Below are 16,823 nucleotides of genomic sequence, written 5' to 3' on the forward strand. Positions count from 1 at the left end.
ATGGAGATTGAATGAACTACAGTATGTACATATTTCTGTTGTATTGGTTAGTATTGGATTACGCTATTGACTGCAAATACCAGAATGCCTTGCGACAGGAAGTAACAAAAATGGGAACGCGCCAGTTATGTACAAGTGACAAGTGATTATCCTAGCAACTTTCTTTTATTGTTTTTTAGAATCTAACGTGGCAAAATGTAACGTGAACCAGTATTATTACAAAAAATAAGCTTTCATCTTACAACCGACGTACCAAGTCATTACTTTGAAGATAGTTATTCTATAGAAAAAAAAGGTCAGTATCAGAAAGGTTCACAGATGAGAGGCAAGAGCTACATGGAAAAAGGTCACAGGTAACACCATAAACGTATATTATTTAAAAAACTCACCCTCCCCAAAGACTCTGGGTCTGGGGCAAAACCAGACAGCATTTTCAAATCCACTATAATCATATTGGTGGTCAGCTCCTTTCCATGATATCTGTGAAAGCAAAGAGATGCCTGTGATATCAAAGTTTGATTTTGATAAACAATAAACAAACTAATTAAACTAGTTTGATTATTTTAACCATAAAAAGACCAGGTTGCCTGATATGTTTTCAAACTGTTACTGATCAAAGCCTAGGTAGAAACCAGTGGAGGCTGCTGAGGGGGAGGACGGCTCATAGTAATGGCTGGAATGGAATTGCATCAAACAGCTGGAAACCATGTGTTTGATGTATTTGATACAATTCCACCTATTCCGCTCCAGCCATTACCACGAGCCCGTTCTCGCCAATTAAGGTGCCACCAACCTTTCCAATAGGAAACCAAGTAATTTGGGCCAAGTCCATTCTGGAAGACATGCTCCATAATAACACTTTGGAGTGTTATTGATAAATCTATTCAAAGAATGCTTTTGTGAATGCAAATGGCCATTCATTCTTACTGAGACTGAAGTTTTAGCGTGACTCTGGGTCTCAAAGAGTTGCTGTTGCAGTCGACCTCTGGCTTCACCTTGATGCTGAGCGTTGTGCTGTCAGTAGGAGTAGGGATGTTGTAGTGGAGCGCCACCTGGGAAAGAAAAATAGAAAAAGTCAGGAGAGGCTTCTTCAATCAACAGTCTGGGCTCTGGATATCTGTATGATGGTTACTTCAATTCTTCAATTGTAACCATTGAGTCTTGAAGAATATAACAATGGTTCTTGAGGAGTTACATTTCCCCAGCCCCATCCCTCAGCTCATAGGAGGTTGGTGGCACCTTAATTGGGGAGGACAGGTTCGTGGTAATGGCTGGAGCGGCATTAGTGGAATGGTAGCAAATACATCAAACACATGGTGTCCATGTGTTTGATGCTATTCCATTTGCTCTGTTCCACCCATTATTATGTGTCGTCCTCCCCTCAGCAGCCTCCACTGCCTCAGTTGTATACCAAATCAAGTGGCACAGGGCTGCTGTTTTGCAGAAAAAACATTCCCAGACTGTAGCTTTAGAAATAGATTAAACCATATTTTGGCAACATAGGATTGGGAGGAGAGATGTGTATTCACTGACCTGCACTGAGGCACAAGCACTGCCCTTCACTTCCACACTGTACTTCCCTTCTGTGTCCTGCATCGCCCTCTCCTGGTAGAGAAGCTTGTTGTTTTGGTTAACTTCGAAAAGGTGCTGTCCCCCACTGGGAGACTGTACTGTCACTGTGCTGGTGCCCTCTCTACTGAACACCCTGGTGGAGTAGAGAGCTAGGGCCTGGAGGGCCACCACTGTGTCCTAAACACCAATAGAACACAGACAAATCTGTTCAAAAAGAATGAAACTATCACATTTTACAGAAAGGGTCGATTTTTACATTGGTCAGTTCCTAGAGTGACTATTTCCCATTTCCATCCATTATGATTTCTAGGCTCCATTTCAGTGGAAGTTAGACTCATCAGGCTTGACATGACAAGAAGCACACACATGCCTGTGATCTGGTAAAAGTCAAGGTAATAATGCCTCATTACTAGTGCACAGCACAGGGTGCCATTTCGGACCAGAGGTGTTTTGGAAGTATACCTGTGTGGAGGAGAAGCCTCCGTAGGCGTTCTGCTGCCTCACCAGCCACCTGACGATGCGGGAGGCGTAGCCCAGGTCAGTGGTAGACAGAGGGGAGGCACTGAGGGAAGCCAGCAGAACGTAGGAGCTGATCTCTACTGCCAGGGAGGCTGAGGTCTCTGAGGAGGTCTGAGTCCAGTGCAGGAGACCCCCTGAGGGACGAGGAGCGCGCACGCGCGCACACACACACAGACACAAACACACACAAACACACAGAGAGAGAAAATAGGGGCTAGCTTATTCATCACTATACAGGATACACAGTTCTTCTCTGACCCCCACAATGAATTTTTTGACAAAAACTGAGTTCAAATTGTATTTGTGTTCTATAAAATGCTTTGGGTGTTTGATTGAGCATATTTGGAGAGCCAGGCGGGTGGAGGGTTTGCACTATTGGGATTACTCCATTGACTAACTCTATTAAGTCATGATAGCACAAACAGATCTTGGACCAGGATATGTCTCACCCTCTTGTAATGCGATCGTGTCCAGGTGCTGCAGAAGCTGTGCCCGGGTCTCCATGTCCCCTGCCAGGGTAAAGGTGTAGGCCATTAGAGCAGTAGTGTAGGTGTTGGACAAATCACTGGTGGAGTTCCTCAGGCAAGACAAGCTGCCATACACAACAGGATCCTGGAGCACAGAATAACAGAGCAACACGTTAAGAGACATGTTTTTGTTTTTTTTACCTTTATTTAACCAGGCAAGACAGTTGAGAACAAGTTCTCATTTACAACTGCGACCTGGCCAAGATAAAGCAAAGCAGTGCGATAAAAACAACAACACAGAGTTACATATGGGGTAAAACAAAACATAAAGTCAAAAATACAACAGAAAATATATATACAGTGTGTGCAAATGTAGCAAGTTATGGAGGTAAGGCAATAAATAGGCCATAGTGCAAAATAATTACAATTAGTATTAACACTAGCACCACTGTACTTTGTATACCAGGGTTGGCTGGCCTTCTCTAGTCACTCGTAGGCTCAGTCACTGGTATACTTTTATTTACAAAGCCATTTTGGGTTTACTACCTTTTTATTTGGGCATTTTTATTGTTCAGAAATGTGGTGGGTATTCTCTTCGTTCACTGGACTTTATCCTGCTAACTGTTCCAAATGTCCGAACTGAATTTGGTAAAAGGTCTTTTATGTACTCTGCGCCATCGTCTTGGAACACCTTACAAAATAATTTTAAACTGGAAGAACTTGTCCCGATTGGTGTTTTTAAATCTCTGATGAAGGATTTTGAGGCTGATTCCCTGACCTGTCAATGTTTTTAATTTGCTGTTTTTGATATTGTTATACTCTTGTGAATTCATGAATGGTTTTTACTAGATTACTTGTAGTTTTTCATGTTGTCTGTCTGTAATTTTTTTGTAATGACTTGGTGCTGCCTATCTTGGCCAGGACGCTCTTGAAAAAGAGATTTTAAATCTCAATGAGCCCTTCCTGGTTAAATAAAGGTTAAATAAAAAAATAAAAAAATAGATGTGCAAGAGATGATGTGCAAATGGAGATACTGGGGTGCAAATGAGCAAAATAAATAACAATATGGGGATGAGGTAGTTGGGTGGGCTAATTTCAGATGGGCTGTGTACAGGTGCAGTGATCGGTAAGGTGCTCTGACAACTGATGCTTAAAGTTAGTGAGGGAGATAAGAGTCTCCAGCTTCAGAGATTTTTGCAATTTGTTCCAGTCATTGGCAGCAGAGAACTGGAAGGAATGGCGGCCAAAGGAGGTGATGGCTTTGGGGATGACCAGTGAGATATACCTGCTGGAGCGCATACTATGGGTGGGTGTTGCTATGGTGACCAATGAGCTAAGATAAGGCGGGGATTTGCCTAGCAGTGATTTATAGATGGCCTGGAGCCAGTGGGTTTGGCGACGAATATGTAGTGAGGACCAGCCAACAAGAGCGTACAGGTCACAGTGGTGGGTAGTATATGGGGCTTTGGAGACAAACGGATGGCACTGTGATAGACTACATCCAATTTGCTGAGTAGAGTGTTGGAGGCTATTTTGTAAATGACATCGCCGAAGTCAAGGATCGGTAGGATAGTCAGTTTTACGAGGGCATGTTTGGCAGCATGAGTGAAGGAGGTTTTTTTGCAAAATAGGAAACCGATTCTAGATTTAACTTTGGATTGGAGATTCTTAATGTGAGTCTGAAAGGAGAGTTTACAGTCTAACCAGACACCTAGGTATTTGTAGTTGTCCACATACTCTAGGTCAGACCCGTCAGAGTAGTGATTCTAGTCGGGTGGGCGGGTGCCAGCAGCGTTCGATTGAAGAGCATGCATTTAGTTTTACTAGTGTTTAAGAGCAGTTGGAGGCTACTGAAGGAGTGTTGTATGGCATTGAAGCTCTTTTGGAGGTTTGTTAACACAGTGTCCAATGAAGGGCCAGATGTATACAAAATGGTGTCGTCTGCGTAGAGGTGGATCTGAGAGTCACCAGCAGCAAGAGCGACATCATTGATATACACGGAGAAAAGAGTCGGCCCAAGAATTGAACCCTGTGGCACCCCCATAGAGACTGTCATAGGTCCAGACAACAGGCCCTCCGATTTGACACATTGAACTCTATCTGAGAAGTAATTGGTGAACCAGGCGAGGCAGTCATTTGAGAAACCAAGGCTATTTAGTCTGCCAATAACAATGCAGAGTCGAAAGCCTTGGCCAGGTCGATGAAGACGGCTGCACAGTACTGTCTATTATCGATCGCGGTTATAATATCATTTAGGACCTTGAGCATGGCTGAAGTGCACCCATGACCAGCTCGGAAACCGGATTGCATAGCGGAGAAGGTACGGTGGGATTCGAAATGGTCGGTGATCTGTTTGTTAACTTGGCTTTCAAAAACTTTCGAAAGGCAGGGCAGGATAGATATAGGTCTGTTACAGTTTGGATCTAGAGTGTCACCCCCTTTGAAGAGGGGGATGACCGCGGCAGCTTTCCAATCTCTGGGGGTCAAAGATGTTACGAAAGAGAGGTTGAACAGGCTAGTAATAGGGGTTGCGACAATTTCGGCGGCTAGTTTTAGAAAGAAAGGGTCCAGATTGTCTAGCCCAGATGATTTGTAGGGGTCCAGATTTTGCAGCTCTTTCAGAACATCAGCTGTCTGAATTTGTGTGAAGGACAAGCGGGGGAGCATGGGCAAGTTGCAGCGGAGGGTGTAGAGCTGGTGGCCGGGGTAGTGGTAGCCAGGTGGAAAGCATGGCCAGCCGTAGCAAAATGCTTGTTGAAATTCTCGATTATCGGTGGTGATAGTGTTTCCTAGCCTCAGTGCAGTGGGCAGCTGGGAGGAAGTGCTCTTATTCTCCATGGACTTTACAGTGTCCCAAAACTTTTTGGAGTTAGTGCTACAGGATGCAAATTTCTGTTTGAAAAAGTTAGCCTTTGCTTTCCTAACTGCTTGTGTATATTGGTTCCTAACTTCCCTGAAAAGTTGCATATCGCGGGGGCTATTTGATGCCAATGCATTACGCCACAGGATGTTTTTGTGCTGGTCAAGGGCAGTCAAGTCTGAGGAGAACCAGGGGCTATATCTGTTCTTAGTTCTGTATTTTTTGAATGGGGCATGTTTATTTAAGATTGAGAGGAAATTACTTTTAAAGAACAACCAGGCATCCTCTACTGATGGAATGAGATCTATATCCATCCAGGATACCTGGGCCAGGTCAATTAGGAAGGCCTGCTCGCTGAAGTGTTTTAGGGAGCGTTTGACCGTGATGAGGGATGGTCATTTGACCGCGGACCCGTTACGGACGCAGGCAATAAGGCAGTGATCGCTGAGATCCTGGTTGAAGACAGCGGAGGTGTATTTAGAGGGTAAGCTAGTCAGGATGATATCTATGAGGGTACCCATGTTTACGGATTTAGGGTTGTACCTGGTAGGTTTGTTGATAATTTGTGTGAGATTGAGGGCATCTAGTTTGGATTGTAGGATGGCCGGGGTGTTAAGCATATCCCAATTTAGGTCACCAAGCAGTACGAACTCTGAGGATAAATGGGGGGCAATCAATTCACATATGGTGTCCAGGGCACAGCTGGGGGCTGAGGGGGGTCTGTAGCAAGCGGCAACAGTGAGAGACTTATTTCTGGAAAGGTGGATTTTTTGAAGTAGAACCTCAAACTGTTTGGGCACAGACCTGGATAGTATGATAGAGCTCTGCAGGCTCTCTACAGTAGATTGCAACTCCACCCCCTTTGGCAGTTCTATCTAGACAGAAAATGTTATAGTTGAGGATGGACATTTCAGAATTATTGGTGGCCTTCCTAAGCCAGGATTCAGACACTGCTAGAACATCAAAGGTTGGCGGAGTGTGCTAACGCAGTGAATAACTCAAACTTAGGAAGGAGGCTTCTGATATTTACGTGCAGAAAACCAAGGCTTTTACGGTTACAGAAGTCAACAAATGATAGCTCCTGGTGAGTAGGAGTGATACTGGGGGCTGAAGGGCCTGGGTTAACCTCTACATCACCAGAAGAACAGAGGAGGAGTAGAATAAGGATACGACTAAAGGCTTTAAGAACTGGTCTTCTAGTGCGTTGGGTACAGAGAATAAAGGGGGCAGATTTCCGGGCGTTGTAGAAAAGATTCAGGGCATTATGTACAGAAAAGGATTTGGAAGGATATGAGTACAGTTGAGGTAAACCTAAGCGTTGGGTAACAATGAAAGAGATAGCATCACTGGAGGCACCGATTGAGCCGGTCTCGGCGTGTATGGGGGGTGGAACAAAGGAACTATTTGAGGCAGTTTAAGAGGGATTTGGGGTTCTACAGTGAAATTGTATAATAAGAACTAACCCAAACAGCAATAGGCAAGGCATATTGACATGGGAGAGAGGCTTAAAGCAATCACAGGTGTTATTAGAGAGAGCTAAGACAACAACTGGTAATGGCGATACATTTTGGGCTGAGACTGAGGCTAAACAGAATTAACAGGACAGGGTACCGTGTAAAGGAACAGTCCAGCAGGCATCAGCTGTGCAGCTGAGTGATCATAAGGTCCAGTGAACAGCAATATGTGAGTCCGAGAGCAGTTCAAATTGGTGCTTCAGCACAGCGAGCAGGAAGCACAGTTGTAGTTTGCGTGTGCTAGCGGGCCGGGGCTAGCAGATGGATCTTCGTGGTCGACATCGTAACGGGAAGCCTGTTGAAACCACATCAGACGATTTCGTCGGCAAACCAGTCGTGTTGGATCGGCGGGGCTCAGTGCCAACACTAGGAGGTCCCATCCGGTTGACAGAGAGGTAGATAGCCGGGAGATGGGCCTGGCTCGAGGCTAGCTCAAGGCTAACTGGTGCTTGCTAAGGGGCAATGGTAATTAGCCAACAACAGGTTGCAGCTAGCTGGTTGCGATGATCCACCGCTAGGGTCCAGTGATTCCGGCAGAAAGTCCGATATGCTCTGGGTCGATAGCACGCTGTGCAGACTGGCCGACGAATTGTCCAGGCTAGAGCTAGAGCTGGCTGGTGGGTAGTGCAGGCCACGGACGATGGTGAAGACGCTAGCGGTGGCTAATAGCATGTAGCCATTCAGTTGCAGCTAGACTAGTTTGAGCTTAAGGTTCTTGATAAAAGATATAAAGAAATAATAGAATCCTTTCCACGTTGGGTGAGGCGGGTTGCAGGAAAGTATATTTAGTTAAAGAATGAAAAGTAAAATTGAGAGATATATACAAAATAGACAAAAAACGGGCTATTTACACTAGGACACAGAAAAAAACACGTCCGCACTGCTACGCCATCTTGGAAAGATACTTGCATGACAATACAAACAGATCTGGGACTAGGCTACAGACATTCATGCTGAAGCACTTCTAGTTTTTCAGTTTACAGTAGTAACTAAGCCTACTCAGTTTTAACAGCACAATACCATTTAGATCTGCTTATGGTAACATATTCTTATACTTATTGCATAGGCTACTTTGAGAGAAAAACATTATTTAACTGTCAATTTTAAATACACAATACACAACTCATTACATTGTAGATGACAGTTGATGTAAGAGGTACACAACAGTCTTCATATAGGAGGCTAATTCAGTTGCCTGTAATGGACATTGTTGTAGTGAGAAACAATGGTTATGTGGAGATGCTACTTACCGACACTGACATGTTGAGCTCCAGCATTGAAGCAGTGATGTAGGCCGTCAGTGTGACTTCATCTGTCACCCCACCCTACAAAACAATGTCAAAATACTAAAACGTGTATAAACTGTATTTAGCCTGAGACAATTCTGTTGAAATCATCATTCACAATTTTATGGCTGGTCTGACAAGACATACAACTACATCTTCTTACATCTTCTATCAGTTTATTATCAATATAAATACCTTCATTCTGTTATTAAAGAGTTTCCCCAATCTGATGAAACAGCCATGTTTGCCTTGTCGACTTTCTAACCAAGTCTTGGATTGCTCAATTTTTGCCGGGTCAATATAGATGAAAGACTGTGCTTTGCCAAAGGATCTCAAGACAAAAGCAGTCAGCCTGAGGAAAGAGAACTTGATTTGAATGTCCCGTCATAATACCCACATAAGGTTGTCATAAACATGACTTAGAGCTTGACATTACATGCAATGACAGCTTATTTTAACTTATGTCACATCCATGGTCTCCGTCAGAGACAATGCCATTTGATTGGTCAATACTTAATTGAAACAGACACAGTTATAATGTGTTTACCAGTAGGTGAAAAACACAATACTCACCAAGTGTTGCCCGAGCCTTGTCCAAATGTGCTGTATGCACCATCAAAATGCTTGTAGTTCAGCTGCCTTTGGTAACCTGTCGGCGTGTTTTTAGAGTGAAGAACAAAGAGACCATGTGTTTTTTATAGTCACTGAGCATGTGCCCCAAATGGCACCCTATTCCCTATAAAGTACACAACTTTTGCCAGGAAAAAATTAGTGCGCTATTTAGGGAATAGGTAGGGTTGGGTAGATTACTTTCTAAAGGTAATCCGTTACAGTTACTAGTTGCCTGTCCAAAACTGTAATCAGTAACGTAACTTTTGGATTTCCCAAACTCAGTAATGTAATCTGATTACTTTGTTACTTTTGGATTGCTTTCCCCTTAAGAGGCATATAAGAAGATAAAAAAGGATCCATCGAGAAAACAGAAAGATGTCAATGTGTTTTTTTTCAGCAAATTAAAAGTTAGTAATAATCTAGTTTTTCAAAAGTATCTGTAATCTGATTACAATGTTTTTGCTGGTAATGTAGCTGATTTTTTTGTAATCAGATGACATGGAACTGATTAGATGTAATCAGTTACTCCCCAACCCATTTGGGATGCAGCCTCAATATTGTCTGATCAAATGATTTCAGTGGGGAAACATCTGGAAGTCCCTACATGTGTTGGGTCAGTGATGCTCTGTTGATAAGACACTGTGATGTCATCTATGCTGGAGCGCTATCATTTACATGATAGCAGGGTCGTAGTCATTAGGGCACACTGTGGTGAAACTTTTTTAAAATTATTCAACGGAAAACAAACAAAAGGGCTCTTATTGGACAAATCCAGCCCTGTTTTCTTCCGTTTGGTGTCTAATCAATACGATCCATATTTTGAGGGACTCTCTTACCACTAGTGAGGAACTTGGTAGCCTTGTCTCGAATTGCTGGAGTGAGCTGCTCTGTGTTCCTCAGGTACTCCAGGATGTAGATATTGGGGGCCAGGAGGGCCATATTCTGCTCTCCACACCCATATGGCATCTGCAACAGTCCATCCAGGTTCTTGAGGGCCCGACCCAGGATGTCCCCTACAGAGAAACATGGGACTTCTGTAAGACTGTCCTCTATAGCAAACAGCAGCGTTATCACTGGAGAAGGGTTGCTTTTCCCACCACTACGCCTCTCTAAACAATACAATGGTTTATTTTACCCAGGACTGAGAGGGACATTCGATCAGATCCATCCACCACATTCTTGGGGAGTTGCAGTTCCACATCCTCTGTCAGAGCTTCTCCTATGGACACAGATGATAAGATGAATGGAGATGATCAGTTCAACCAAAGTGATGTCATGACTCTCCTGGCTGAGGATCCAAAGGCCTCAGATCAGCTAACATTGGAACAATATTTATATCATCTGAATGTTAAGAATGGTCAGTGGGGACCTAAAGAACAATGATGTCATATTGTTTATTATTTTGTGATGTCATTAAGGATGGTATCAATAAATAACTGTAACTCGGAGAATGTACACATTCTATCTATCAAGTTTACACCCAAATGTTGTATAAAATATATGATTAAAGATGAGAGTATTTTGGTGAAGATAGGAATGTGATTTTAGTCTTCTAATGAGATAATTGTTTTTCATATAAACTTTTGCCCAGTCAGTAACCACGCCCCAAGGGAGCACAGACATTGTGTTGGCGTGATGGAACGCCCCCTTTTTATCCAAGGATAAAAAGCCTTGGTAACAAAATGTACATTTAGATCAGAAAGCGTGGATCTGTGGCTCTCATCAACACCTTCCCCATAGGAGTGATTGGTTTCTACAGAGAGACGACAAACAAAGACAGACACGTAAATACATTCATTAATTTTTCTCCGAATGGGCGGTGGTTAGGGTGCTAAGTATTCGGATTAATGTGGAGCATAGTTTCTAAATGTTATACGATAAGTTTGACTCTCTTTGTCCCTCTCTCCCGCCTTCTTTATCTACCCCTCCCTTTCCTTTGATAACCAAGCAGTCATAATGTTGTTTGTCCGCTAGGGACCTTTTCTCATGTATTAAGTATGTATGTATTCTGTGTTATTATTTAGTTAGCTAGTAAATAAATAATTAAGCAAATTTGTGTATTGCTGACTCATAAGTAAGGTTGGGGTTCTTGCGGATCCAAGGATTATGCGACATTCAGAATGAGACTGATATGAGGTAATGATTAATAAGTGACTGTTATCGATATGTAACATATGTATATTTTAGAGTTACATTCGGGAGATGGTAACTCTATAAACAACTTATTCCGTGGTGCCCCAAATCCTAATGAGTTAATTGTTACATGATTAATTTAATCGAGTGACAATTAAACATAGTTAGTTGATTCAATAAATAACAGTCATCACATTAATAAAATTCACTTCACTACATTGAACATTCAAAGTTCACGCTTTACTGACCAGTTGGACATAAGCAACCAGTTGTAGGTGTCGGTCTTCTCTGTTCCCTCCGCCTGAGAGGAGAGGAGATTATTTTCAGTCAAAGGCAGTTACACTAGATGGTATCTGTACAGCAGTATGTTTCACCACAGCAGGAGACTACATACCTTCACCAGCAGGCTATGTGTGACTGTGTCGATGCGTCCTCTCTCTGGTACATTCACAATTTCATTGTCACATGCAGCGTGGGACTGGACAGCCTCTGCACTAACGGACACGTTCAAATCCCCTACACACACATTGACAGACAGAGTGCAGCACAGGTTACACAACATCCAATACGGTGACTGAGAGTACACAACTCAGGTTGACATCCATTCTGCTGTTTGAACGTTTGAATGAAGACTGATGACTTACCCAGGACAGATGGTGCCATTGTCCAACTGAAGGTCTTTTGTCCATTGGCACACAAGCATGATGAGTACTGGACATCATTCAAGGGTGTGAGAGTGTAGTCTAAGGAGTGAGCCGGAGTCACAGAAACCTGCCAAATAGGAACAATTTAAACAAAACATGGAAAACCCAAGAATGATACCCTGGATCTACATTTTTTTTTTTTATAAACACTGACTAGACAAACTGCAACAAAACAAAACACAAGATTTTATACAACTTAAGAAACAACTCAAGAAACGATCATGATGCAGTGCCGTACCATGATGCACTTGGACAGGTAGTTGAACACAGTGGCCTTCAGCTCAAAGTGCTCTCCACGGATGATGGAGTAGGGCAGGGTGAGCTCTAGGAAGAAGGGCTGGAAGACAATGATCTCCACCGGAGGAGCAAGACCGAAGCCACCAGGGGCCAGGCAGAATGCCTCTGTCTCCCAGGTGGTGATGGTGTCTGGGACTGTAAGGGGCATGTATGCTGTTCCAGATTCCCTGTACAGAGGTCAGAGTTCAAACAGAAAGCCACTAAGTAGATAATTCAAATTGTTCTATGCATCATTTGGGGTCTCTATAAGCTTCAATTTGAGGTCCTAAACCTAGCATGAACGTGTATCGTTGTAGCTGTGTGGGCTAATATTGTCAAAATATTTGCCTTGGGGTAAGTTAAGCCACCAGAAAGCAACCACTATTGTTGCTGTTCAAGAGATAAGGGTCACAGATTTATGGTCTGAATTGTATCAAATATTGAACAAAGGGCAATATTAAATAGGTGGGTGCATAGGCCATTCAAAGTGGGTGCATAGGCCTATACATTACACTTACTGTTAGATATCAATAAGACGGCTAACTATCAGTTATAGGCTATATTTAGTTAGCGATCTAGCTAACCACTTCCTCAGGTGGTGAATTAGCCCCAAATGAATTAGCCTATGTGATATTAGTGCCAAAAAATATGTAGACAAATGAATCTCATCCACCTCTGGCCTGCTGGCTCCCCTACCTCTGCGGAAGCATAGTTCCCGCTCAGCCCAGTCAAAACTGTTCGCTGCTCTGGCACCCCAATGGTGGAACAAGCTCCCTCACGACAGCGGAGTCACTCACTACCTTCCGGAGACATTTGAAACCCCACCTCCTTAAGGAATACCTGGGATAGGATAAAGTAATCCTTCTACCCCCCCCTTTACTCCAACCCCCCCAAAAAAACAACGATAAAAAAACAAACATTGTAAAGTGGTTATCCCACTGGCTATAAGGTGAATGCACCTATTTGTGAGTCACTCTGGATAAGAGTGTCTGCTAAATGACGTAAATGTAAATGTAAAAACATCAGAAAATTCTGGAAAAATATTTTTATAGTAAAATAATAACAATTGCCTAGTTGTCAAACCCCACATATATGACAATCACTGGTTCTTGAATCATAACATTTTAGTAGTCTAGTACACTTGTTAATTATATACTTTGAATTACTTTATAAGACGCTGAGGCTACTAATTTTTTATATTGTGTGACCCCACTGTAAATGTGGTGCAACCAAATCATTAGCTGGTGCCACCAACTGAACATTTTAGTATGGAGCCATGTGACTATGCTCTTACACATAGAATAGATAGCACACTAGTCCCCAATTTGGAAATACTCATGTTTCTAAATGAAAAAATGCTGAATTAGATTAATGTTTTTAAATGTTTTAAAATGTCTGGTGTTAGGAGTGAAAGTAATCCAAAAGTAATAAAATGCAATCGGATTACATTAATCATTTTGAGTAATCCATTACATTCCTGATTACTTAATTTTTAATGTAACTGTAATCATTAACGGATTACATTTTTCAAGTAATCTGCCCAACCCTGCCCAGGCTTAATGCAAGGCATTATCGCTGGGATATGACGTACAGTGCCTTGCAAAAGTATTCATCCCCCTTGGCGTTTTTCCTATTTTGTTGCATTACAACCTGTAATTTAAATAGATTTTTATTTGGATTTCATGTAATGGACATACACAAAATAGATCAAATTCGTGAAGTGAAATGAAAAAAATTACTTGTTTATAACGGAAAAGTGGTGCTGTGACGAGGTGTGAATGAAGGAGTGAGGCGCAGGAGGTAAAACACCGAAGTCCAGAGTTTATTCCGTTTACATAAATAAAACGCACCCAGCGTCAAAATGAAACTATCACAAGGGAAATATTCCACCTTGGCAATAACAAATGGAAGAGTAGCTCAACCGAGCTACTCGCTCTCACAAATACAATCACTCACAAAGACAAGGGGAACAGAGGGAACGCTTACAGTGGGGGAAAAAAGTTATTAGTCAGCCACCAATTGTGCAAGTTCTCCCACTTAAAAAGATGAGAGAGGCCTGTAATTTTCATCATAGGTACACGTCAACTATGACAGACAAATTGAGAGAAAAAAATCCTGAAAATCACATTGTAGGATTTTTTATGAATTTATTTGCAAATTATGGTGGAAAATAAGTATTTGGTCACCTACAAACAAGCAAGATTTCTGGCTCTCACAGACCTGTAACTTCTTCTTTAAGAGGCTCCTCTGTCCTCCACTCGTTACCTGTATTAATGGCACCTGTTTGAACTTGTTATCAGTATAAAAGACACCTGTCCACAACCTCAAACAGTCACACTCCAAACTCCACTATGTCCAAGACCAAAGAGCTGTCAAAGGACACCAGAAACAAAAGTGTAGACCTGCACCAGGCTGGGAATACTGAATCTGCAATAGGTAAGCAGCTTGGTTTGAAGAAATCAACTGTGGGAGCAATTATTAGGAAATGGAAGACATACAAGACCACTGATAATCTCCCTCGATCTGGGGCTCCACGCAAGATCTCACCCCGTGGTGTCAAAATGATCACAAGAACGGTGAGCAAAAATCCCAGAACCACACGGGGGGACCTAGTGAATGACCTGCAGAGAGCTGGGACCAAAGTAACAAAGCCTACCATCAGTAACACACTACGCCACCAGGGACTCAAATCCTGCAGTGGCAGACGTGTCCCCCTGCTTAAGCCAGTACATGTCCAGGCCCGTCTGAAGTTTGCTAGAGTGCATTCGGATGATCCAGAAGAGGATTGGGAGAATGTCATATGGTCAGATGAAACCAAAATAGAACTTTTTGGTAAAAACTCAACTCGTCGTGTTTGGAGGACAAAGAATGCTGAGTTGCATCCAAAGAACACCATACCTACTGTGAAGCATGGGGGTGGAAACATCATGCTTTGGGGCTGTTTTTTCTGCAAAGGGACCAGGACGACTGATCCGTGTAAAGGAAAGAATGAATGGGGCCATGTATCGTGAGATTTTGAGTGAAAACCTCCTTCCATCAGCAAGGGCATTGAAGATGAAACGTGGCTGGGTCTTTCAGCATGACAATGATCACAAACACACCGCCCGGGAAACGAAGGAGTGGCTTCGTAAGAAGCATTTCAAGGTCCTGGAGTGGCCTAGCCAGTCTCCAGATCTCAACCCCATAGAAAATCTTTGGAGGGAGTTGAAAGTCCGTGTTGCCCAGCGACAGCCCCAAAACATTACTGCTCTAGAGGAGATCTACATGGAGGAATGGGCCAAAATACCAGCAACAGTGTGTGAAAACCTTGTGAAGACTTACAGAAAACGTTTGATCTGTGTCATTGCCAACAAAGGGTATATAACAAAGTATTGAGAAACTTTTGTTATTGACCAAATACTTATTTTCCACCATAATTTGCAAATAAATTCATTAAAAATCCTACAATGTGATTTTCTGGATATTTTTTCTCATTTTGTCTGTCATAGTTGACGTGTACCTATGATGAACATTACAGGCCTCTCTCATCTTTTTAAGTGGGAGAACTTGCACAATTGGTGGCTGACTAAATACATTTTTTCCCCACTGTATACACATACTAATTAGGGGAATGAGCACCAGGTGTGTGTGATTGACAAGACAAGACATGACAAGTGGAGTGATGAGAATGGGATCGGCAGTAGCTAGTTAGCCGGTGACGACGAACGCCGAAACCTGCCCAAACAAGGAGGGGAGGCAGCCTCGGCGGAAGTCGTGACAGTACCCCCGCCTTGACGCGCGGCTCCAGCAGTGCGCCAACCCCGGCCTCGGGGACGGCCAGGAGGACGCGGAGCAGGGCGTCGGATGGCGACGGTGGAAATCCCTCAACAGGGAGGGTTCGAGGATGTCCCTCCTTGGGACCCAGCACCGTTCCTCCGGACCGTACCCCTCCCACTCCACAAGATACTGAAGGCCCCCCACCCGACGCCTCGAATCCAGTATGGAATGAACCGATTACGCCGGGGCCCCCTCGATGTCCAGAGGAGGTGGAGGAACCTCCCGTACCTCAGATTCCTGGAGCGGAACAGCTACCACTGGCCTGAGGAGGGATACATGAAATGAGGGGTTAATACGGTAATCAGGGGGGAGTAACAACCTGTATGTAACCTCGTTTATCCTCCTCAGGACTTTAAACGGCCCCACAAACTGCGGGCTCAGCTTCCAGCAGGGCAGACGGAGGGGTATATTCCGGGTCGAGAGCCAGACCTGATCCCCCGGTACGAAAACCGGGGCCTCCCTGCGGTGGCGGTCAGCGTTCGCCTTCTAACGATGCACGGCGCGCTGGAGTCGAATGTGGGCAGCGTCCCAAGTCTCCTCCGCGCACCGAAACTGTTCATCCACCGCAGGAGCCCCGGTCTGGCTCTGGTGCCATGGTGCCAGGAGCGGTTGGTAACCCAAAACACATTTGAAGGGTGTTAGGTTAGTAGAGGAGTGGCGGAGAGAGTTCTGAGCGTATTCTGCCCATGGCAGGAACACCGACCACTCCCCCGGTCGGTCCTGATAGTAGGTCCGCATCTTGATTCACCCTTTCCACCGGCCCATTACTCTCAGAGGTCAGGCTGACTGAGACCCCCAGACGTTCCATGAACGCCTTACAGATTCTAGACGTGAACTGGGGACCTCGGTCGGATACTATATCCTCTGGTACCCCGTAGTGCCAGAAGACGTGAGTAAACAGAGCCTCCGCAGTTTGTAGGGCCGTGGGAAGACAGGGCAGACGAAGGAGGTGGCAGGACTTCGAAAAGAGATCCACAACAACCAGGATAGTGGTGTTACCTTGGGAGAGGGGAAGATCAGTAAGAAAATCAATACTAAGTTGAGACCATGGTCGTTGTGGAACT

General features: G+C 43.8%; 1 protein-coding gene across 1 annotated transcript in view; it reads right to left on the reverse strand.

The window, feature by feature from the left end:
- Window positions 1–16,823, reverse strand: part of LOC121567572 (alpha-2-macroglobulin-like) — a 44,879-nt gene that overhangs the window by 969 nt on the left and 27,087 nt on the right. Inside the window, 15 exon segments of the mRNA XM_045219780.1 lie at window positions 390–480; window positions 928–1,052; window positions 1,534–1,749; window positions 2,035–2,225; window positions 2,541–2,703; window positions 8,183–8,257; window positions 8,414–8,570; window positions 8,792–8,867; window positions 9,667–9,843; window positions 9,966–10,049; window positions 11,212–11,224; window positions 11,226–11,264; window positions 11,358–11,479; window positions 11,608–11,734; window positions 11,906–12,131. Coding sequence (XP_045075715.1) covers window positions 390–480; window positions 928–1,052; window positions 1,534–1,749; window positions 2,035–2,225; window positions 2,541–2,703; window positions 8,183–8,257; window positions 8,414–8,570; window positions 8,792–8,867; window positions 9,667–9,843; window positions 9,966–10,049; window positions 11,212–11,224; window positions 11,226–11,264; window positions 11,358–11,479; window positions 11,608–11,734; window positions 11,906–12,131 — 1,882 coding nt within the window.

Source organism: Coregonus clupeaformis, chromosome 6 (genome assembly GCF_020615455.1).
Source record: "Coregonus clupeaformis isolate EN_2021a chromosome 6, ASM2061545v1, whole genome shotgun sequence".
NCBI lineage: Eukaryota > Metazoa > Chordata > Actinopteri > Salmoniformes > Salmonidae > Coregonus > Coregonus clupeaformis.